The sequence below is a fragment of the Saccopteryx leptura genome, chromosome 4 (assembly GCF_036850995.1).
Source record: "Saccopteryx leptura isolate mSacLep1 chromosome 4, mSacLep1_pri_phased_curated, whole genome shotgun sequence".
Classification (NCBI taxonomy): domain Eukaryota; kingdom Metazoa; phylum Chordata; class Mammalia; order Chiroptera; family Emballonuridae; genus Saccopteryx; species Saccopteryx leptura.
In genome coordinates this window covers 198,844,910-198,870,098 of record NC_089506.1, presented here as the reverse complement: position 1 = coordinate 198,870,098, position 25,189 = coordinate 198,844,910, and the positions used below count along the sequence as shown (strand labels likewise).

The following is a 25,189-nucleotide window of genomic DNA, read 5'->3' as shown; positions in this document are numbered from 1 at the left end:
GGATGCTGAAGTTCGAAGCCCCAATGTTGCTGGCTTGAGTGGGGTTGCCAGCTTGAGTGTGGGATCGTAGACATGACCCATGGTTGCCTGCTTGAGCCCAAACGTCACTGGCTTGAAGCCCAAGGTCACTGGCTTGAGCCCCAGCCAGGAGGCTGGCATGAAGCCCAAGGTCACTGGCTTGAAGCCCAAGGTGGCTGGCTTGAGCCCACAGTCACTGACTTGAAGCCCAAGGTGGTTGGCTTGAGCCCACGGTCACTGACTTGAAGCCCAAGGTTGCTGGCTTGAGCAAAGGGTCACTGGCTTGGCTGGAGCATCCCAGCCAAGCACATATGAGAAAGCAATCAATGAACAATTACAGTGCCACAATGAAGAGTTGATGCTTCTCATCTCTCTTCCTTCCTGCTTATCCTCTCCCACTCCTCGCTTTAAAAAAAATACAATGAGGTAGTAACATAAGAATAGCCATATAGATCAATGGAAAAGAACTGAGTCCAAAAATAAACCCATACATTTCTGGTTAATTGGTTTTTGATAATAATAATGGGCTAAATCTTCATGATCTTAGATTTGGCAATGGATCCTTAAATATGACACTAAAAGAAATAATAGCAATGAAAGAAAAAATAAATTGGACTTTATCAGAATTTAAACTTTTGTGCTTCAAAGGACACTATCAAGAAAGTGAAAAAACAACCCACAGAATAGAAAGAAATAGTTTTAAATAATATACCTGATAAGGTACTTGTATTTAGAATATATAAAGAATTCTTATAACTTAACAATAAAAAGACATATAATCTAATTAAAATGTAAAGAGGATTTAAATAAACATTTATTAAAGAAAATATGCAAATAGCCAAAAGCACATAATAAGATGCTCATTAGGGAAATGCAGATCAAAACCACGAGGACATTTCATTGCACACAAACCAGGGTGGCTATAATGAAAAAATCAGGTAATAGCAAGTACTGACAAGGATGTGGATACATCAGATCCCGCATACAGTGCTGGTGAGAATAAAATGGTGCAGCCACTTTGGAAAAATCTAGCATTTCCTTAACAAGTTAAAGATAGAGCTACCATTTAACCCAGCAATTCCACTCCTAGGCATATACCCCCAAAGAAGTGAAAACATATCTCCACACAAAAAACTCACACATGAATGTTCATTCCAGCATTATTACTAAGAGCCAAAATGTGGAAACAACCCAAATGTTGAATAAGCAAAATGTGGTATTTCCATGCAATGGAATCCTATTTGGCCATAACAAGGAATGAAAGACTGATAGATGTTACAACATAGATGAACCTTAAAAATGTTAAATAAAAGAAGCAGAGACAGAAGACCACATATTACATGATTCCATTTACGTGAAATGTCCAGAGTAAGCATTTCATAGAGACATAAAGTAGATGAATGGTTGCTTAGAGCCAATAATGGGGGTTGGGAAGAGCTAGGTAAAGGGCATAAAATTTCTTTTTGAGGTGATGAAATGTTCTAAAATTGACTGTGGTAATGATTGTACAACTCAGTGACTGTACTAAAAACCACTGAATAGAACACTTTAAAAGGGTGAATTATACAAAGGTAAACTATATCTAATAAAGCTGTTAGCAAAAAAAAAAAAGAAAAAGAAAAAAGAAGTGACTTTATGTAAAAATACAGCACAGAGTAGTCCCTGACTTATTTTTTTTTAATTTTTCTGAAGTGAGAAGTGGGAGGCAGAGAGACAGATTCCCACATGCGCCCAACTGGGATCCACCTGGCAAGCCCACCAGGGGGCGATGCTCTACCCATCTGGGGTGTTGCTTCATTGCAACCAGAGCCATTCTAGCACCTGAGACAGAAGCCATAGAGCCATCCTCAGCGCCTGGGCCAACTTTGCTCCCATGGAGCCTTGACTGCGGGAGGGGAAGAGAGAGACAGAGAGAAAGGAGAGGGGGAAGGGTGGAGAAGCAGATGGGCGCTTCTCCTGTGTGCCCTGGTCAGGAATCGAACCCGCGACTTCTATACACCAGGCCAATGCTCTACTACTGAGCCAGCCGGCCAGGGCCCTAGTCCCTGACTTCTTATGGAAAGAATAACTGATCACCTCAAATTCCTCCCTGGATGGCAGGAAAATTCCAGGAAAACGCGAAGAGAACCTACACAAAAGCAGTGTTACAGGTATACAGGTATACAGGTAGTGCGGAGATGTTCACCACAGCATTGCTTACAAAGAAGGAAAATGGAGGCAACCTGAATGTCCAACAACAGGGGCCTGGCTAGATCATAAAAAAATCCACATTGTACAATATTAAGCAAGACCTCTAAAGTGCACGAGAAAGGGCAAGAGGGCTATGAACCATAGTGTTCAAGGTGCGGTGACTTTTGGGGAGGATACTTTGACGTTTTATTCCATAAATTCTGAATTTTTTATGACAACTGTGTATTCTTATATTAAGTAAAAATTTTAACAGGAAAAAAATGTAGAAACAGAACATTCAGGATTTTTTTTAGCTCTTCTGAAGCCGGGGCACACAGGCCATAAAAACTTGTCCAACGATCTGAAACCTGTTTATATTTCCCAGGGGTTGATATCAGGATTGCCATTAATCTCTCTCTCTCTCTCTCTCTCAAAATTATGTAATATGATAGGGTCAAGGTTCGCTGGGCCAGGAAAAGAATTTTTCTGATTACAGCTTGTCTCAACTGTTTTTAGCAAAGACAGAACACTGTTGAATTCTCTGGCTATCTCTCTCTCTAAGGCCAATTTAAACTTAAACTTTTCATAAAGTTAAAATTCAGTCTCTCAGTCACACCTGCCACATTTCAAGTGCTCAAGAGTTTGTGGCCATCGCAGTTCCAGAACATTCTTGTCATTGTAGAAAATTTCTTTGGATAGGGCTGTTCTCTGTCATGCATACTTTATTAAACACTGATAATCAAGTGCATCTAAGTCTCCCATAAAGTATTTCCTATAAGGTGGAAGGTTATGATGTGTGAAGCTCTACAGCAGGGGTCCCCAAACTGCGGCCCCCTGAGGCCATTTATCCGGCCCCCCGCCACACTTCCGGAAGGGGCACCTCTTTCATTGGTGGTCAGTGAGAGGAGCATAGTTCCCATTGAAATATTGGTCAGGGCCCTGGCCGGTTGGCTCAGCGGTAGAGCGTCGGCCTAGCGTGCGGAGGACCCGGGTTCGATTCCCGGCCAGGGCACATAGGAGAAGCGCCCATTTGCTTCTCCACCCCTCCGCCGCGCCTTCCTCTCTGTCTCTCTCTTCCCCTCCCGCAGCCAAGGCTCCATTGGAGCAAAGATGGCCCGGGCGCTGGGGATGGCTCTGTGGCCTCTGCCCCAGGCGCTAGAGTGGCTCTGGTCGCAACATGGCGACACCCAGGAGGGTCGCAACATGGCGACGCCCAGGATGGGCAGAGCATCGCCCCCTGGTGGACAGAGCATCGCCCCTGGTGGGCGTGCCGGGTGGATCCCGGTCGGGCGCATGCGGGAGTCTGTCTGACTGTCTCTCCCTGTTTCCAGCTTCAGGAAAAAAAAAAAAAAAATGCAAAAAATAAAAAAAATAAAGAAATATTGGTCAGTTTGTTGATTTAAATTTACTTGTTCTTTATTTTAAATATTGTATTTGTTCCCGTTTTGTTTTTTTACTTTAAAATAAGATATGTGCAGTGTGCATAGGGATTTGTTCATAGTTTTTTTTTATAGTCTGGCCCTCCAACGGTCTGAAGGACAGTGAACTGGCCCCCTGTGTAAAAAGTTTGGGGACCCCTGCTCTACAGATTGCTCTTTTGGGATGTAATCTAAAGAAATGAGGCTAACAGCAGTTTTGGGATTTGATCCCACTTTGTCTTCAATAGCGGTGTGACCTTGGGTGAGTCACTGAATTTTTTTTCTCTTTGCATAATGGACATCTCAACACTGATCTGACAATTCCTCTCAGTTATTTTGAGAAAAATGTGACACATAAAAAAGCACTTTTCCAGGATTAAACAAACACAATGGACAAATTCAATACTTTCTATTTATCTATTCAGAAAAGTGGAAGTTCAATGACATAGTATTTTATACCAATAACTTTCACAAAGCATATTTCCTGTATATTCTAGCAGGGGATGGGTGAACTTTAACCTTGCAGATGAGTCACTGCAAATCCTATCCTTTGCACTGGTACTTGTGTCAACACTGAGTTTGGCTCTCACTAAAGACATTCGGGAAACTGATGTTTACATTAACCTATCTTCAAGATCTTGAGGGCCTAAGTACAGAATTATATTAAATACTTACAGTGCCAGAGAGCAAGTCTATGATATAACTGTAAAAGTAGATGAGTCCAGAACTACTTATTGGATATACTGTGCATTGAATATCTGTAAAAAAAAATCCCAAAGAACAAAAACAAGGTCAGTGGAAACAGTCTCTATAACTTGTCTATTACGTTTTGTGTAGATAGCATGTATACATGTCTATACACATTTAGATGTCACATATATTGATATGTTTGTGTAGAAATGTGTCTTTATGGTGTGACTTTCTATTTTCAGACTAAACTCCAATGCACCAAGTATAGTAGCATTTTCTCTTTCACTATTCTCCTTAAACATCTGGGGATGTATGTTTTTTCTGTACATTTTGCATGTGGATCCACTTATAGTAATGTTTTCTGCTTGTATTGGTATTTTGTGTTTGGGGGTTCATGTTTGTACATGTTTTAGAAAATGTGATTGATATCATTGTTATTCCATTTTAATCACATCCAATTTTAAAAGATCTCTATGTGCTCTGGATAGGTAGCTCAGTTGGTTACAGCATTGTTCTGTTATGCCATGGTTGCAAGTTCAATCCCTGGCGAGGGCACATACAAGAATCAACCAATGAATATCTAAGTAAATGGAACAACAAATCAATGTTTCTCTGTTTCTTTCTCTAAAGTTAATTTAAAAATTTTTAAGTAAACATGAAGTTTCATTTGAGAAATATATATATTTATATATGTGTAATTAACTAATAAATTATATGAATATTTTAGTGATACTACCTTATTCATGAATTAATTCACTTCCTCTATATCAGTCAGCTATTGCTGTGTAACAAATAACCTCAAAGTCTTCAGTGACTTCACATGCCAACCATTTATTTTCTCATTCATGGACCTGCAGTTAGGATTAATTCAGCTGATTTAGGCTGAGCCAGGATGACTCCAGGCTTCCACTTGGGCACAGGTCTGTTCCCACGACTCCATTCTGGAGCCCAGGCTCAAGAGGAAATGGCTTACCTAGGGGATGCTCTCCTCATGGTTTCTCTCATAAGGCGAGTCACACAAAAGCCATTTCAAGCTAATACTCCACTAGACAAAACAAGCCACATGACCAAGTGTAATATCAATGGAGCAGGAAATATTTTCTGCCCACAGAGAGAGACCCTGCAAAGTCACAAATGCAATGGAGCGACAAATTGGGGGAAATAATTCAATATACTACCCATTTTCTAGGTCTTAGTTTTCCCTTTATTAAATAAGAGAGTTGAACCAGTTTCTTCAAGGCCAAATCCAGCTCTTACATTTGTAATTCTAACATACATGTGCTCATTTGTTCATTCAATAAACATTTCTTAATCACTTAGATACTAGAGTTAAAACGACAAGCAAGGAGCAGCTCCTGCTCTTGAAAAGCTCACCATCAGGGGTAAAGAAAGACAAGTAGCAGTCAGTCCTACATAAGGTAGTCAAATGGTTGCATGAACATAGTATTATATGTAGAGGAAGGCAGCCATTCTGTTTGGAGTCCAAAAAATGGAATGAGATCTCTGCCACTCTGGTCCTCACTCATTCTCTTCTAGCCTAGAGGTCAGCAAACTATGGCCCATGGGCCAAATGTGACCAGCTGGCTGTTTTTGTTAATACAAAGTTATGGGAACACAGCCATGGCCATTCATGACACCTGCCTATGGCCACTTTTGCGCCATGATGGCAATGTTGAACAGTGGCAACAGTAAAACGGTATGGCTTGCAAAGCCCAAAATATTTACTATCTGGCCTTTTATAGGGAAAGCCATGCCAGGCTTTTTGTTTCTCTAATATGTTGAGTTATTTCCCAGCTGGGGACCTTTGTAGATCCTGTTCCTCTACATGAAGACGCTTCCCCAAGTTCTTCAACAGTTGACCTCTCCTCACCCCACTGGGCTCAGCTTAAATGTCTCTGCCTTCACAGAGGGATCTGGGGATGCCTTAGCCTCTGGGGTCCTGTCCAACTTCTCAGGACTTTATCACTTTCCTTTTCCTATGGCCCAATCCATCCCTTCTGTACTTCGTGTGCTTAATTCCCTAAAGTTCACCTTCTGCTAGAATATATCAACACTGTGGATGCAGGTGTGGTGCTCCCTGTTGTAGCTTCAGTGCCAGGCTCAAGCCGAGCACACAGCAGGTGCTCAGTAAACACTTGCTGAAGGAATGAAGACAGGCAGAAAGGTGAGGAAAGGAAGAGAAAGACTTCTGGTCCTTTTCTTAAGGAGCAGAGTTTACTAAGTATTTTGGGTTGTTTTTTTTTTTTAAGTGTCTGTGTGCAGGGGAGGATATAACACAAGGAGATAATGATGAGAAAGACGGGATGCACGTCAACCACACTTAGTCCAGCCACATTTCCTACAGCGGATGCCTCCCCTACAACCAAGGCCCGGCCTAGGCTGAAGGGAGAAGTGACCAGGCAGCTGAGTCTACTGATTCAGTGCTCAGGCTCCGGGTTCACAGAGTGACAGAATGGCATTCAGTGCTTCTAGAAAGAAACAGCACTAAAAAATAAGTAAATAAAAACAGCTGCCATTTATTGAGTGCTTGTATTATCTTATTTAATACTCATTTTTAAATTATGAGTATTGCTTAATTAATTAAACATTTTTATTTTCTAATTTAAGTAATATTAAATTTATAGTATTGTTTTCAATTCTTTATCATTTAAATAAGTATTTTTTAATGAACTAAGTATTAGTGGTATTATCTGAATAATGAAATTAATCATATCATTATTTAAATTGCCACCGCCAGTCTGTGGATTGAAACTGAGGTTCAGAAAGTCTAGTCAACTAGCAGAGTTAGGCCTTGAAATTGAACCCCAGGTTTTCACATAGCAGCAGGTAACATTGATCTGTAAAATGAACTTCTTAGAAAATGAAAATGTAGCACCTGGCACACAGTAGGCACTCAATCTGAGTACCAAAGCCCTGAACTAAGTCAGTTTCTACATTATCCTCATTTTATTTTGAAGTGTAATAGAATTAAGACAGGACTGAATATGATGAAGAGGAATGTTCAGGGCCACGGAAATGAGTCTGGAGAAGGGTTCTTCTAGGGAAAGGAGTTATGTGATAAAAGAAGCAGGAGGCTGCCACTTCTAACCTGGTTCCTAGAGCAGTGGTTCTCAACCTTTCTAATGCTGTGACCCCGCAATACAGTTCCTCATGTTGCGGTGACCCCAAGCCAAAAAATAATTTTTGTGGCTACTTCATAACTGTAATTTTGCTACAGTTATGATTCAGAATGTAAATACCTGATATGCATTATGTATTTTCTGATAGCTTTAGGCGACCCCGCCGGGGTCGCAACCCATAGGTTGAGAACCACTGTTCTAGAGGGTAATCAAATGACTATAGAATGACTGAAACTCTTCCCATCTGAATTAACAAAATGTCTAGAAGATCTGACTTATGTTGAGAATTCAAAAAGAAAACACAGGTCCAGCACTTACTATTGGCACATGATTGGTGTTTAATAAATGGTAGCCTTGAGCATCACTATTACTGAAAATGAAAGTCTTATAATGAAAACACTAGCATAGATTGAATTATGTTTGCTAAATGTTCCACTTTCTGACCCTGCAGTTCTCTTCTCAAATGCCTTGCTGAACTCAGGAGTGGCCAAGTGACTTGCTTTGGCTAATGAGATGTTGCAGATATGATGTGTATGATCATCAGGCAGAAGCTTAAGGAGTCAGCACATTTTCATGGCTCATTTTGCTTTGGACATAGTGACTGTCAGTGGTTCAGAAAGAGGCTGCTCCATCAGCTTGGGCCCCAGCATGAAGATAACATGAAAACACCACCAAAGAGTGAAGGACATGGACTGTGAACAAGAAAGAAACCTTTGTGGTTATTAGGTGCTGAGAGTTACAGGGTCATTTGTTTCTGCAGTACAACCTAGTCCACCCTGATACAGTAATAAGAATATAAAGATTTCTAAAGAAGGAAGCATTGCAGCCAGTAACACTGCTCAGGGAAAACCAAGCCTTAGACTCACCTATGTCTTTGGATGGAATGAGCACAAAGCTGCTGTTGGTGATCTTGTGTTTGGTGAGCAAGACTGGGAGCAAAATCAGCATAAAGATGATCAGAAATATCACCAAATTCAGCAACACCAGAAATCTCAAGAAGGAGAAATAGGACTGAATTCCAGTGCCAAATTTCCCTGGAAAAAAAGAAATCCAGCCATCAATGACCAGGAGTGTGGGCCCTACTACCCACTGTAGATTTAATCAGCCACATAGGGCTGAAGTTAGAGGAATCCTGGTAGGAGGCAAGGAGAAAGAAACATTTTATTTTTTCTACTGTTGGCTTTAAGATTCTACTTCCAATGGTTTTAAACTTTAACTTGTAAATATACAATCTTGAATGAACCATTGGAGAAAGGTGTGCAGGGGTACTCAACAGTTACCTTTTCTCATGTGAAAATCTAATTCATTTCTGCGTTATTTATTGAAAGACTATCCTTTCCCCAATGATGTGCAGTAGTGCTTTGGTAACTGACCATAATGTATGAAGCTGTTTCTAAATTCTCTGCTCTATTGGTCTAATTGTCTTTCCTTGCACCAATACCAGCCTAATTACTGTAGACTTGGCATACAGTGTTATAAGTCTTTCAGCTTTGTTATTCCACGCGTACATGAGGTCCTCTGCATTTCTATACAAATTTTAGAATCAGTCTATTAATTTTCACACAGACACAAATACACAAAATCTGCTGAGATTCTGATTGAAATTCCATGGGATATATATGGGTCAACTGAAGGACAAGTGACATCTTTCTAGTATTGAATCTCTGATCCATGAACATGATTTATTGAGGTTCTTTAATTTCAATATTATATATTTTATGTGCAGAATTATTCAGATCTTACTTTTTTTTTTAAAGACTTTATTTATTGATTTTACAGAAAGGGGGCAGGGGAGTGAGAAGTATCAACTCCTAGTTGCTTCATTTTAGTTGTTCATTGCTTGTTTGTCGTATGTGCCTTGACCTGGCAAGCCCAGGGTTTTGAATCAGTGACCTTAGCATTCCAGGTCGACTCTCTAGCCATTGTGCCACCATAGGCCAGAGAGATTTTTATTTATATATATTCTAGATTCCTAGGTACAATGTTTCTTAATGCTACTGTAAATTGTATTATTTAAAAATATTCATTTTCTAAGTGTTTGTTGCTGGAAGATAGAAATACAATCGATTTTATATAGAGATCTTATATCTAGTAACTTTACTAAAAAATATATTTTTTTCCATTCCACTCACTATGCCTTCCCCTCATCATTGTACACTGGCTGAAACTCCCAGAATGATGTTCATTATTAATGATTCAATAATAATTAGCACCCTTTTTCTCATTCTCAATCTTGGGGAAAACTTCAATATTTCACCATTAAGTATGATGCTTATAGCCAAATTTTTATAGATATGTTTACTTGATTAAGAAAGCTCCTATCTATTTCTTATTTGCTAAGAAGGAGAATTGAATTTTATCAATTATATGCATTTGTTGAGATAATCATATAATTATTCTCCTTATTCTGTTAAGGATAACGTTCATTAATTTTTCAAGAAGAAAATGAACTTTCCACCACATAATGATTAAATTATTAAAGACAGTCTGAAAGCACTCGAAGAGTAAGGGTGTTTGCCTATTCTTTGTGGGGGCAAAGAATTTATCTTCTGAAACAGGAGATATAAGAGACAACAATTTTGGCTTCTCTCTAAACCCAGCAACCTTGCCAAAGCAAGGAGCCTGCCTATCACATCTTCACTTCCTGCCAAGTGAGTGCCTAGCCAGCCAAGCAATCACAGGAGTGGAGTCACTGAAGAGAAAATCCAGGTGTCAGTTCCCAAGGGAGAAACTACCCTCCCATCCATAAACCATTTTCTGAGTGAAAATCTCCAAAGGCCACCACTTAGCAAGAGAGGTGTTGTAAATAAAACCTTAGTCTCTGAAGCTTTGTAGGAATATGCTGTGAAGACTTGCAGAGTTAGGACAACAATTAAAGACAGAGAGGTGCCCTAGGCCGCAGTGGTCGGCAAACTCATTAGTCAACAGAGCCAAATATCAACAGTATAACGATTGACATTTCTTTTGAGAGCCAAATTTTTTAAACTTAAACTATATAGGTAGGTACATTCCTTATTGAGGTAGCACCCGCACGTGGTATTTTGTGGAAGAGCCACACTCAAGGGGCCAAAGAGCCACATGTGGCTTGCAAGCCGCAGTTTGCCGACCAGGGGCCTAGGTGAAAACCCTGAGTGGACAAGATTCCTGGGGACTCTCTGGCCCATACTGGAAACAGTGCATGCTGGAAACACCAAAAGGGAAGGATAAGATTTAGCAACAAATGCAGCAACAAGAAATGTTTAGGCTCTCAAAACAGAGATTAGAAGTCAGCATGTTCCTTGTCCTTTACTTTACTGCCTGAGAACTTCTTTTGTCTGTGTCCTTGAATTATTTGTACAGGCTAAGAAATATCTGAATAAGGCTGGGGACGGGGCTTCAGTCCTTGGATCTGCTGATCAGAGCTCATCCCCTCATGTTGCCTCCCCTTGTCCCCTCAGAGCATTTCATCTGGTCTCTGAGTAGTTCATTGTCACTACAACAAGTGGTGCCCTGAGGAATCAGAAGAAACGAAAGCCTGGCAAAGGAAAAGGCTGTCCATTCATCCTGTTTGGTAAGGGACACAAGCAGCAGGGGAAAAGCCCTTGAATGCTTGCAGGGAGGTCACTTTTAGGGATCAGGCCAGGGGATTTCCCTTTCCCTTCATCTCTCCTTCATCATGGGGACTTCCCTTTCCCTTCATCTGCCTTCATCATGGGGACTTCCCTTTCCCCTGAGTAGCAGAATCTCAAGTTACAGCTACAGCGACTCCTCCCAGCTGCAGGGTGTCTGATGGGAATTTAACTGCCCTTTTGCTCACTATCCAAAAACAATGCCCTTGGTATCCAAAGGAGGGAAGTTTAGATTTAGAAGATTGGGACAGCACTTTTACCAAGGGGATGGTTGAAGCAATCGGGACGGGATATGAAATGACCCCTTGGGATTGGAAAGGTCTTATAAAAACTGTTCTCACCACCTAGCCCGAACCTCAGACCAGCCCCTCTAGATATTTCACTGATCCTAACAGCAGGACATAGCTACAGAAGAAGAGACCTTTGCCTCTTTTTCTTTTCTTTTTTTTTTATTGATCACATTTTAGTTCAATTTATAAAAGGGCAGACTTCACATTTAGAACTAGGAAGAATTTTCATTGGCTCAATATAGGAAAGTTCATTCCTCACTAATGGTGCAAGAGGGGTTGACATGACATTCTACTTCACACAGTCACCGGAGCCCAAGGTAATGGAGGCACCACCATAATCTGGCACACACAGCTTCTTCAATTACCTTAGTGGGAGAAAAGACTTGAAAATGTACATTGAGTTAAAAAAAAAAAAAAGAAAGAAAGAAATTTGCATTACTTTTGGGATGAAACAGACATCTCTGTGAGTGACACACACATTATTCCCTTTATATCACATTTGCCTCTTTTGCTTAATAAACAAAAGGCTGGAATGTTAGGTTTGGGTCCAGGGTGCCTTTAAACTCAAGGCCCCTTTAAACTCAAATTCCCCTCATTCAACCTCCCACTAGGGCAGTTTCTTCATTAAGCATCTCCCTCACCCAACCCTCCCCTCCCCTTAAGCAACTTCCCCATCCTGGGAAGGTTCTGGGAAGTGTCCTTGGGACAAGGCCTTCAGGAGGGACCTGAGGGTTAGGAAAGGGAGACAGTCTGTGACCAAGGCCACAAACCTGTTACAACTGTGGGAAAGAAGGACATTTTCAGAAAGATTATGGGCAGAGCCTAATAGCAACTGTGTAGCTTGGCTTTTGTGTGTGCCCTGAGGAGTTAATTAAAACACAATCTAAAAATTCCTTATAAAGTTCCACTAAAGCAGATTGTAAAAAGCCAGTATGATCAATTACTATTCTTATATTTATACAAATTACCAGGCCACATTAAAACTAGACTTAATACTGTAACTAGGATAATCTTAATTTGGCTCTTTGGAAAAAATAATAATAATAAGGGTAATTTTAGGAAGAAAAGAAGAGAAACCAGGCCATTTAAATATCTTAAAGTAGCCTGACCTGTGGTGGCACAGTGGATAAAGCATCGACCTGGAAATGCTGAGGTCACCGGTTCGAAACCCTGGGCTTGCCTGGTCAAGGCACATATGGGAGTTGATGCTTCCAGCTCCTCCCCTCCTTCTCTCTCTCTCTCTCTCTCCTCTCTCTCTCCCTCTCTGTCTCTCTCTCTCCTCTCTAAAATGAATTTAAAAAAATTAAAAAAAAATATCTTAAAGCCTTCCCCTAGCCTGACCAGGCAGTGGCGCAGTGGATAGAGCGTCGGACTAGGATGTAAAGGACCCAGGTTTGAGACCCCGAGGTCGCCGGCTTGAGCGCAGGCTCATCTGGTTTGAGCAAAAGCTCACCAGCTTGGACCCAAGGTCGCTGGCTCGAGCAAGGGGTTACTTGGTCTACTGTAGCCCCCGGTCAAGGCACATATGAGAAATCAATCAATGAACAACTAAGGTGTCACAATGAGCAACGAAAAACTAATTGATGCTTCTCATCTCTCCGTTCCTGTCTGTCTGTCCCTGTCTATCCCTCTCTCTGACTCTGTAAAAAAAAAAAAAAAAAAAAAAAGCCTTCTCCTAGAAACCTGGGAACCATTGTAATCTTAAGAACAATTGGAGAATTAACACTTCTCGGGACCCTGGACAGGCTGTAAAGATGGAAGGGATAATGCCAAACCTCTAGTAAAGGAAGAAAAATGTGCAAATGACACTTTTAAAATCCAAGCAGCTCAGTAATACCCCATCCCCTTCTCTTCAGTCATCCTGGAATGTTGCCAAGAACAAATGAAGAGTCTTGCCTTCCCTGCAATTATTAACAATACTGTAAAAATAAAACTATTCCAATTTCCTGGATCTATGAAAGGTTCCCGTTATCGCTGTGATGTCTTTTTAAAATACAAGTGTACTTGCCAATGAAAGAATCTGTTTCTAAAGGTCATAAAATATGTTTCTAAAAGTAGCAATCTAAAATTGCTAATTACTGACTTAGTTGTCACTGAAAGTAAAGGTTTTTAGAAATTGAGAATTTTAATTAGAAAGAAATTGTACAGTTTTAATAATAAAAGGTATAAGGTATAGAGGTACTTTTGAAAGGAAAAGGAAGAAAGTAAATAAGTTCTGAAAGCTAGTTATTTCTGAATAGAGAAGGTTTGTGGAAGTTGCAGAAGGTTTGTGCTGGTTATAGAAGGTTTGTGCAGAGGGGAAAAAAAACAAAAAGAGAAGGAACTGAGAAAGTAGACTAAGGTGAGAAAAAAAAGAGAAAGAAGAATTTTCCTGAAAGGAAAATAAAAAGGAACATTAGAACATTCTTAGGGGCCTCAGGAGCTTGATAAATTCACCCAAACTTACAGGTATTACAGAAAGAGCCAATGGCCTTCTTTACCCTAACTACACAAACAAAACAGGGGGAGTCAGAAGGAGAGACTCACCCCACAAGAACAATTGTATGAGGCTCTTTTTATTCTTAATTTTTTGAACATTTTCTCATCTGGACTTACTATAGCCGAGAAGCATTTTATACCAGCTGGGCCTAAGTTTCTCGTGTTGTACCAGGATATATTAGCTGGTCCTGCATGGCAGAATCCAGTCAAATTACTAACCTGGGAGCGAGGGTATGTTGCAATTTTGTCATCAACAGATCCTCTTTGGATACCAGCAAGAAATGTGAAGCCTTATCATGAGTTGGCATCAGCCCCTAGAAAGCAACCCGGTTTCAGAGGCCTAGAAGCTGAGAGTGAATCCACCTCTGGAAATTAACCCGAAAACGAGAAGGACTCCCAGCTCACTCCCAAGCACTCAGGGAGCACCTGATGTCACCTGGGACACTTTAAAACATCTAACCAGGCATGCTGAAGAAGTTTTGCAAAATACAGGCACGCCTGTGGCCGCTGAAAACCTGCTTCTCTCTATGCTTGCCCTTCACCTTCCACTGCAACTGTCTAACCATCTTACCCTTTGTTAATCTTTACTAAAACAAAAAAAGGAGGGCCCTGGCCAGTTGGCTCAGCGGTAGAGCGTCGGCCTGGCGTGCGGGGGACCCGGGTTCAATTCCTGGCCAGGGCACATAGGAGAAGCGCCCATTTGCTTCTCCACCCCCCCTCCTTCCTCTCTGTCTCTCTCTTCCCCTCCCGCAGCCAAGGCTCCATTGGAGCAAAGATGGCCTGGGCGCTGGGGATGGCTCCTTGGCCTCTGCCCCAGGCGCTGGAGTGGCTCTGGTCATGGCAGAGCGATGCCCCAGAGGGGCAGAGCATCGCCCCCTGGTGGGCAGAGCGTTGCCCCTGGTGGGCGTGCCGGGTGGATCCCGGTCGGGCACATGCGGGAGGCTGTCTGACTGTCTCTCCCCGTTTCCAGCTTCAGAAAAATACAAAAAACAAAAAACAACAACAAAAACAAAACAAAAAAAAAAAAAGGGGATCTGTAGGAATATGCTGTGAAGACTTGCAGAGTTAGGACAATTAGAGACAGCAAGGTGCTCTAGGGTGAAAACCTTGAGCGAACAAGTTTCCAGGAGACTCTCTGACCCGTACTGGAAACAGTGCATGCTGGAAACAGCAAAACAGCAAGATAAGACTCGGCAACAAAACCTGTTTAGGCTCTCAGCACAGAGATTAGAAGTCAGCATGTTCTTGTCTTTTACTTCACCCCCTGAGAACTCCTTCTGTCTGTTTCCTTGAGTTATTTGTACGGGCTAATAAATATCTGAGTAAGGCTGGGGTTGGGGTTCATTCCTTGACCAGGGCTGTTGCCTCCCTTTACCCCCTCAGAGCATTTCATCTGGTCTCTGAGTAGTTCGTTGTCGCTACAACAAGTGGTGCCCCGTGTGAGGAATGTGTGAGGAACGGGAACCAAATGACAGGTTTGCTACTCTTGAGTAGTCATTGTCACTGTGACAAAGCTTGACTGCCAGGGTCAACTTCTGGGTCTGCTTCGTCCTAGCCAGTGAATTTGCACAAGTATTTTAATGTCTGAGCCACGCAAGTGATAAATACCTGAATGAAAGGAGCTTCTGAGGACTGAGATGATGTGAGTGAAACGTTTAACACAAGGCCTGGTTTGTAGTAAAGGCGCAATAGGTTAGTTTTCATTATTAAATTTTATTCCAAACATGATGTTCAATTAACTTCCAAAAGCGCATGGTTGAAGGTCTAAGTTTCTAATGAACCTCCCCAGAAATATGTTTACATTCTTTCAATAAAACAACCACCGAAAAAGGTAGTTCATTGAATAGATGTTATAGGTCTTGTCATAGTAATAATGGGGACAATAATTTCTTCCACTTAAACTGCAGCATTCCTTATAAAATTTCCATTCTAGTAGTGTTGAGGAGATGCTTGTAAATCATTTTGCTTTGTGGTAGAAACTATATAATCCTAACAGGTATTTTCCTCTCTGGTTCTGCTATGCCACCCAAATGTGGAAATGTGTTTTTTTCTAACTTAATATACATATTCTGGCACAACTTAAAATTTTTGTACACTTGCTATAGAATGAGTTGTATTCTCCCCCTCCCCAAATTCATATACTGGAGCCCTAAATCCCCAATGTGATGGTATTTGGAAGTGGGGCCGTTGGGGGTAATTAGGTTTAGATGAGATCATGGGGGGGCCCTCATGATGGGATTAGTGCCCATATAAGAAAAGACATCATTGAGAACCTGCTGTCTCTCCTTCTTCCTTTCTCCTGGTGCATGCATTAAAAAAAAAAGGCATGTGAGGCCCTGGCCGATTGGCTCAGTGGTAGAGCGTCGGCCTGGCGTGCAGGAGTCCTGGGTTCGATTCCCAGCCAGGGCACACAGGAGAAGCGCCCATCTGCTTCTCCACCCCTCCCCCTCTCCTTCCTCTCTGTCTCTCTCTTCCCCTCCCGCAGCTGAGGCTCCATTGGAGCAAAGTTGGCCCGGGTGCTGAGGATGGCTCTGTGGCCTCAGCCTCAAGCGCTAGAATGGCTCTGGTTGCAACAGAGCGACGCCCCAGAGGGGCAGAGCATCGCCCCCTGGTGGGCATGCCGGGTGGATCCCGGTCGGGCGCATGCGGGAGTCTGTCTGACTGCCTCCCCATTTCCAACTTCAGAAAAATACAGAAAAAAAAAAAGGAAAAAAAAAAGAAAAAAAAGGCATGTGAGGACACAGTGAAAAGGTGGCCTGATCTTGAATTTGTAGTCTCCAGAACTGTAAGAAAATGACTGTCTGTAGTTTAAGCCCCCAGTCTATGGTACTTTGTCATGGCAGCTGAGCTGCCTGGCATAATTCTGCATCCCACTGTCACATTATGGAAAAGTAGGGATTCTCAGGGTCTTCAGGGCCATGGGCAGCTGTGGCAGCAGGGGGAAGCCGAATGAGCCACATCACAGAACAGGGCTTTAAATGCACAAAATACAAACAAAACCAAATTCCTGACAGAACAACACATGGGCATCTTCGTTAGCACATTAAATAACAAGATCGAGTGGCAGATCTAAAAACTGCTGTAATGTCGAAGTAGTGATGGCCATACGTGGTTTTCCATGATAATTACAACTGGAAGGAATAGGAAAATATCTGTGATTTTCCTGGTGACGAAGACACGGGTTCCATTAATCCTAACTATGCTGTTGTTCATACTCATCAATGGAAAGAAATGCTAGATTTCAGCTATAAGTGAACAACGAAGCTGTCCTCGCCCCCCAGCACGGTTGTGGAGGAGCACGTGCAGTGTGGTGTGTGGTACCTTCTATACTGCGAAGGTCCTCCCGCCATAGCTCCAGGTGGGTCGTCATTTCACGAGCTTTCTCTAGGAACCTCTTCCAAGACTTGCTGCTGTACCGTTTCCACTGGTCCCATTCAGATAAATACTTCATTTGGGTCTCCTGAATGTCCCTGCATTAAAAAACGAGCATGACAATGATTATGGCACCCTTGCCAAGCCTCAGCATCAAATAAAATGCCAGCAGAGAGGATGTGGAAACCCTGGAGCCCTCATACAGTGCTGGTGGGAATGTAAAATGGTGTGGCCACCAGGGAGAACAGAGTGGACAGTCCTCAAAAAGTTAAACCTAGAATTAGCATATGACCCGATAATTCCACTCCCAAGTAGATACCCCGAAAGAATGAAAAGCAGGGTCTCACACAAAAACTTTTACCGGAATGTTCATAGTAGCACTATTTACAATAGTCAAAAGGTAGAAACAAACCAAATGTCTGTCAACAGATAAACAGATAAACAAAATAAACTATATCCACACAATGGATTATTATTCAGCCATTAAAAAAAATGAGGGGCTGATGCATGCTAAAACATTATATTCTGGACTGGCCTTATAACCTGTTCAGACCACAGAAGGCATTCTGTGCCAGTTCCAAGCCAAGGCTTCAAGACTTGCAGAATTCTTCTCCTCTCCTAAATGCCAGCTGCTGCCACGCAAACAAGCCTGAGCTCAGCTGACGGAGGATGAGACCGTTCCAGACCAGCCTACAGCCAGCTGACCCTGAGCCTAGATGAGCAGAGCCACCTCTCTGACCACAGCTGGCCACAGACACATGGTGAGCCCAAAGTAAACTATAATAATTGCCCAGGGATGACTTATAGATTTGTGAAATTGTTGTTTTAAAACCATTAAGTTGTGGGATGACTTATTACGCAGCACAGCTAGCTGGTGCACTCATATGCCATACCCTGTCCCTTTCCACTGGCTAGATGCAGACAACAGTGGAGCTGTGGAGGGTTGCAGAGCCATAAGATGGAAAGAACCTGGTCCCTAATTGATTGCAAATTCCTTCATTTACCTAACCTAGGACGTTTATGTGAGCAAGAAATAACTTCTAATAGATTGAGCTTTTATATGTTTGGGTACCTTTGTCACAGCAGCTTAGGTTACCGTAAGTACCATATTTCCCCATGTATAAGATGCTCCCATGTATAAAAAGCACCTTAATTTTGGGGCCTGAAATTTGAAAAAAAAATGTATTACATAAAGTTACTGAACTCAAGTTTTATTTATCTACAGCAACGAGTGCAAAATCAAGCACAAAAAAGCAGGAAATGCAAGTTAAACAACCTAAAACCACTATATAAGACGCACCCAGGTTTTAGACCCCAATTTTTTTTGAAAAAAATGTGCATCTTATACATGGGGAAATAAAATAATACAGTTTTTATTATGTGAGCTCTTCAAGAAATGCAGTCCATGCGTAGAATGCATCTGCCCAAAACCTACATCAGATGCCCTCCAGATGGCCACTAAACAAACCTTAGTCTCCGCTTCTCAGAGATGTTTAGTGCATACTTCCGAATGGATTGGCTATCGAGGTTTTCAGTGATCCCTTCCTCCAGCTGGGAGCTGTAAGAGTCTATCGGCTTCAGCAAAATGCCACTTTGCTTGTCTCGGGAAAGGATATTTGTCCTCTTGCGTGCAGTGGACCGGTAACTTGGCAGTTCTTGGAGGAAATTCACAGGTGGAGAAGAAAAGCAAGTGGAGTCCAAAGAGAGGCTGTCTGGGTAAGAAAGAAGAAAAGCATCGTTCACCCCCAGTGAGCCAAACAACAAAAGTCGAATAGGAGACTTGGACCTCAGAGATCAAAAATAAATCTTGCAGATAGCCACTAGCCTGGGCCACTGATAAAAGTATTTTTATCTTAATTATTTTATTTACTAGCATGGTGTTGAGGACAATGAAATCATCTGCAAACTGGTTTCCTTTCAACAGATGTGTTTGCAAATACGCTTTTAAGTTACATGATAGCTGAGTGCTCGTATTTGGCTGCAGCCCTAGCTAAACGTGTTAGCTTAGGCAGCACCTAAACCTTTCTGTTCTTCATTTGTCAAATGGGGCTGGTAATATTGGCCCCAGTTATCCTCACAGAGCATAGGGTAGAATGACATATGGAATAAAACAGTGAAAAGCATAAGGTGTTATGCACAGTAATAACAACAGTAATGTTTACTGAACAATTCCTATGAACCAGGCACTGTGTGTAAGAGCTTCTCCTGCACTCACGGGATCTGGACTGGCCCTGTGATCTGCTTGGACCACCAGAAGGAGTGGAAATGATGTTATGCCAGTTCTAAGCTTGTGGGTTTCTACTGCTCTCTGGCCCCCAGCTACTGCTGTGTGAACAAGCTGAGCTAATGATCAATGCCCCGAGACCTCCCCAGACAAGCCTACAGCCAGAGGATGCACATACACTCTATGTACTGGGGAAGGGTCTATTATTCCCATTCTATGGATGGGAAAATAGAGTCATTGATAGGTTCCCCAGCCCCTTGTGTAGGCCCTCGAAGTCCTGCCTGATCTGATTCCTGCCTGCCTCTCCATCCTCAGCCTCTTTGCTCTCCAACCATACACTTTTTTAGGATCTTTCCAATATTAAAACACATTCCCTCCTCCTCAGGGCCTTTGCACATGCTGTTCCCTCTGCCTGGAATGAACCTGCCCGCTTCTTTAGCCTCTTAGCTCCTATTCAAACATCACCTCCTCAGGTACTGCCCGTACCTCACTGCACTATTACAGGTGTCTTGTTACACATTTTCTCATACTTGTTACACATTTTCTCACACAGTGCTTGTGTGTTCTGTAAAGACATGCATTTGGGTGACCGTGTGAGTACATCTGTCTCCCCAAGTGGACCCAGGACCTAGCACCATCCTTGGCTCAGAGTAGGAGTTAATATTACATATTGGGCTGGTGAATGAATGGATGGATGGAACTCCTAATTTGCCCATGTTTAGAGAGCCTGTGAGTAGGGATGCTGGAAACAGAACCAGGTCTGTCTGGCTCAAAAATCTGTATTTGCTCTACTTTATCAGGTCACAGCTGCAGGCCATGCTTTGCTGTGCCTTGCGCAGTGGTCTAAGGGAAGTCTTTCTGTTGAAGGTGAGGGACACCAACTTCATGATGGATTTTATACCTGATTTGATTTTAGTTGTGGGAAGACCACTCTGAGTGCAGAGAGATAGGACACAAGGAGAGAAAATAGAAGGCAGCCATAATTGACTCAGCAATGAACCCTACAGGCAGCAAAGCTTCTATGGCTCAATGTTAGATGCTAAGTTGTTTGGGTTTGAATTCTGGCTCTGTCAATTATAGCTGTGTGTCTTTGGGAAAGTTATTTAACCTCTCTGAGCTTCCGTTTCCTCAACTCTAATACTCATTCGTTCAACAAATATATCTACCACATATCAGATCTGGAGCTAGAGCTGCCACAGAGAACAAAGCAAATGCCCTACTCATGTGGCAGTTATATTCTGAAGTAGGGGCAGGGGAAATCAGAAAATAAATAGGCAGTGAATAGTATGGCAGGAGGTGATAAGTGAGAAAATAAACAGAGTGGGATAAAAGGGAAGAGGTGATGGGCAGGGCGCATTGTTTTTAATAAACTGGAGTCAGGTATGGTCTCTCCATTAAGGTGCCATTTAAGCTGAGGCTGAATGGGTGGAGTATGAGCTTTGTGGATATCTGGGGAAGAGCATCCCAGAAGAGCAAGTGCAAAGGCCCTGAAGCAGGGATGTGCAAGGCATTTTTAAAGAAGATTACGGAGTGGCTGAAGAAAAGTAAGTGAATGGAAGCCCGTTTCATTGGTGACCTCTGATGGCCACTCCAGTCTTCATTGTCCTCTCCTCTTAAATCTGGGCTGGGTCTGTGACTTACTTAAACCAAAGGACACAACAGAAGTGACACTGCTTGTTGCAGACCCAAGCCTTTATAAGAGCTTGAAGCTTCCACTTCTGCACTCTTGTGAGCTAGGGCTGCCATGGGAGAAGTCAGGCTAAGCTGCTGGGACAACCACACAGACAGGAAGAGGTCTCAACCTCCAAGGATTAGAACCAAGGTTCCAGACTCATGACCCCAGCAGGACATTACAGCCAGTCCCCAGCCCTCCAGGCCATTCATGCCAGGCAGCTCTGTGGGTGTAGAGAGTAATTTAGACACTTGGGCCCCAACAGACCTGACATGCATCAGAGCAAACCAGCTCCTCCACGCTCTGATTTCCTGACACACAGAATCAGCAGAAACACTAACATGGCTTTAGCCAGCATGTTTGGAGCAGTTTGTTAAGCAGCAATAGGAAAATGGAAGAGGGGGAATGGAACAACAGAAGTCAGAGAGGTAGCATGGACAGACCAAGTCAGACTCTGTGGGCTGTGCTGCAATGCTTGGATGTGGCAGAAGGGAAGCCACTGAGGACTCTGGCCTGAAGCATGTCATAATCTGGCTACATTTTAAAAATCACTCTGTAGGCAGCAAAGCTAAGGACAGGACCCACCACAGGGGCCCACTTATGAGCACTAAAAGTGATCACACAGATAGACGCACTCAGCCCCATGCCCGGCAACAGTGGACCCCATGAATGTATGTGTAGCTAACAGGATGAGGGGGCTCCAGAGCAGGGGCAGAGGGGGTGCAGGGGAGGAGAAAATGGGCCTAGGCCTCGCTCTGAGTGCAGAACTACAATCTTCGCCTCTCTGATGGGCTTGTGCAGACACAATGGGACAGCTGTCCCATTGCAGATGACACACAGCCACACGTCTGGCGCCTGGCCAGTCACCAAGTGCAAGCCTGCCAGTCTCCCTTCAACTTCCATTTCCCCGCCCCAGCACACCCTGAGGATATGACACACTTCCAATTAGTAATGGTGGCTCTCTAAAAGCAAATCTTAGGGAGTGGCAGGCAGGGGCCTGGAGGCTAGAAGGTCCAAGTCTAGGCTGGCAGCCTCCCCTCCCTCTGCAACAAAGAGCTGTTATTAACCATGAACAAAGGTCTTTAAATATGGAGCAGCACTGACTTATTGAATATTCAACAGCTGGAGCTGAAGCCTGGGCTGGCTTGTCACCCACTAGCCAGGTCACTCCAGGCAAGGCAACGACCATGTGAGTCATATGTTTCATATCTCCAAAACTGGGAATATGACACCATGGACTTCATCATCTGATTGTGAGGATAGAGTTACTGGCTAGGATTTATTGAGCACTTACTGTAATAGGCTATTCGAGGTCCTCAACATGTATCACCACACTTAATACTCTGAACAACCCTTTGAATAGAATTATCCCATTTTTCAGATGAAGAAACTAAGTCTTGGAGAGATAAAGTGCCTTTCCCACTCACACAGCTATTAAGTGCTGGGACTAGGACCCTATCACAGGTTTGTCAGAGGCCAAAGCTGTGGTCTTCCTCATGAAACGATTCAATGGGCCATGAATTTAAAAGTGTTTCATAAACACTAAAATGCCGTTCTAATTAATGATTTGATGGTTCTTGCATATGTTCCACAGGAAAGATACATCCTATTCACATTCATAACAACAGTCTCTGGTGGAAAACTATATTTTAAAAATGGCTACCATCTTTTTAACTTGAATTTATGAGATGACATTGGTTTGCAAAACCATACAGATTTCAAGCACACAACTCAATAAAACATCATCTGCACACTGCATCGTGGGCCCTCCACCCCAAGCAGTCTCTTTCCATACCCATTTCCCCCTCTGCCCACCTCCACCTACCCCCCCATTCCCTCTGGCTATCACCACACTGCTGTCTGTGTCTATGTGTTATGTATATGTTTTTTGGCCAATTTCTTCACTTTCTTTCATCCAGTCTCCTAGCCCCTCCTCTCTGGCAGCTGTCAGTCTGTCCCATGTGTCCATGCCTCTGTTTCTATCATGCCCACCTGTTCATTTGGTTGATTAGATTCCACATATAAGTGAGATCATATGGTACTTGCCTTTCTCTGGCTGGCTTATTTCACTTCACATAATACAAAATGGCCATCATTGAAAAGGAATGATTTTTTCCCCCAGACATTTAATTGGAAGTTCTCTATCTTCAAATTAAAAAAAGTCACAACCATACCTTTGAACACAGGCATCATATTTATAACCATGATCCACCTCCTCTCGTTTTCATACAGGACCACACACCGTTCAAAGCATGACAGCATCTGGTTTCTCACGCCAACCTGCAGAGACAGGCAGTGAAATGCCCTGTCTTTGCAACAGGGACACTGAGGCCCAGAGGGATGGCAACTTTCCCAAAGCTTTGATGTCAAGCAGACTCCTGGTTCCACTGCTTCTTACAGAGGCGGGTCACGTCACCTCTCCGAGGTCTGGTTTTCTCACCCCCAGAAAAAATAAGAATGTTTCATTATAGTTATTGTCAGGTGTTCTCCTGAGCTGGTCCAGCTGACAGTGTCAGCAGCATGGCCCCTTAAGTCCTGTTGCCAATGTGTGGGCAGTTTGCTGATCATTTATTCAGGAGGCAAAAACATATTTCAGATATTGAGGTGTTTCCATCTAGGAATACCTACAGTCTGTTTGCCATTAAAGCCAGATTTTTGCAATTAGATTATAATTTAGGTGGGCAGGTGACTGGCAATTACAGGACAGATGAGGACAGGGGCAGGTATAAATGCTTTTTCTGGTATCTTATATTCTTCCAGTTAAGGAAAAGTTAGTCTCTTTGAGGCTTAGAGCAGAATCTTGTTCATAGAAGGGCCTCCATCTGAAGAATGAATAAATGAGCAGATGCAGGCACATCTAGAGGTTCCAACTTTCTTAGCAGCTCTTTCCACAGGACACCAAATCCTACCAACAGGTACGAACACTCCTAGGGTGTGGGCACAGGCCAACTGTGATCTGAATGGTACTAAAACAGCCTCCCTCGAGGGCTTGCCAAGAACACAGCCCCACCGTATTTGGACCGGGTTCATGCCAGGGTTTCTCTTCCCACTTCGCAGAACCATGGAAACTTTGGATAAGATGGGCCCTTCAGGGTCATCCAGTCCTGGCCTCTCGCCAGCCGCTGTGGGAATTAGTTTGTATGCACAGAGCCCCTCTCTGCACGGGACTCCATGCTGGGCACTGGGACTCTGGAGAGGATGAAGATTTGCAGGCTTGCTTCCTGCCTTGATGTCACTCACTCCTTCAGCCAGCACGTATTTCCTAAGTGCCCACCCCACATCCCTGTCATTGTTCCATTCCCCTCCCTAACTGTTTACTTGTGTGTAGTCTCTGATCCTCTCTCTCCCCCATCATTTTATAACCTCCATGAGGGCAAGGACCCCATCTCTCCTTCACCACAGAATAAAAAATAACGAATAAATGAATTTGGTGCTGGGCATACAGGAAACATTGAATCACCCAGCGGACAGACTAAAGCATGTGCTTAGCGTACCAGCAAAGCAGGGGCACCACAAAATGAGAAAAAGAGTTAAGGAATTTAATCAGTTAACATTATTCTTTTCTATATGGGTGTTATTTTTTCATAATTAGAAAATAAAGAGGGGGAAAAAGCTAGCAAAAAATATTCAGATGTTGACCATTTATTTCATTCTTCCTACGTCATGTACCCCAACCCAATTAGGGACATACTTTGCTGTTACTGTTCAAGAAATAATCAAATGGCATGTGCACACCCACTCTGATATTACTCCTAATGGAATGTGGACACCAATTTCAGAATTTTTTGGACTTCTTTCTGTACGTATTCTTTGGTTCCACATTGCTTTTATTTTGGATGCTAACCAGAGGTTGGGTGCCTGAGTAATGTGTACTTACAGCTACCAAATGGTCTTAACCAGGGGCTCACAGTCCAGGGAATCTTAAAGTACAGCAGCTAAAGCTGCCGATGTCTCCACTAAGTGCTCAAACACTTGTGAGGCCAGAGACCTATCACTGCCCTACCCCTTAAAGGCCCCCCCTCCACTCATCCATCCATTCATTCACTCACATACTCGAAAGCATCTACTGGGCAACTGCTCTGTGCCAAGCACTGTCATAGGACTGGAACACAGCCCTGAATATGACTCACA

General features: G+C 42.9%; 1 protein-coding gene across 6 annotated transcripts in view; it reads right to left on the bottom strand.

Annotated features, from left to right (window-relative positions):
- TMC7 (transmembrane channel like 7) overlaps positions 1-25,189 on the bottom strand; it is a 56,439-nt gene that overhangs the window by 23,664 nt on the left and 7,586 nt on the right. For 3 of the 6 annotated variants that reach the window (XM_066382517.1, XM_066382518.1, XM_066382521.1), the window contains exons 1-5: positions 23,233-23,431; positions 18,631-18,874; positions 17,112-17,260; positions 8,281-8,448; positions 4,281-4,363 (exon numbers count right to left, since the gene is read on the bottom strand). In XM_066382517.1, coding sequence (XP_066238614.1) covers positions 4,281-4,363; positions 8,281-8,448; positions 17,112-17,260; positions 18,631-18,874; positions 23,233-23,320 — 732 coding nt within the window. In that variant the 5' untranslated portion in view covers positions 23,321-23,431. Of the gene's footprint in view, positions 1-4,280; positions 4,364-8,280; positions 8,449-17,111; positions 17,261-18,630; positions 18,875-23,232; positions 23,432-25,189 lie in introns of those variants that run through there. The other 3 variants (XM_066382519.1, XM_066382520.1, XM_066382522.1) reach the window with 2 other exon arrangements.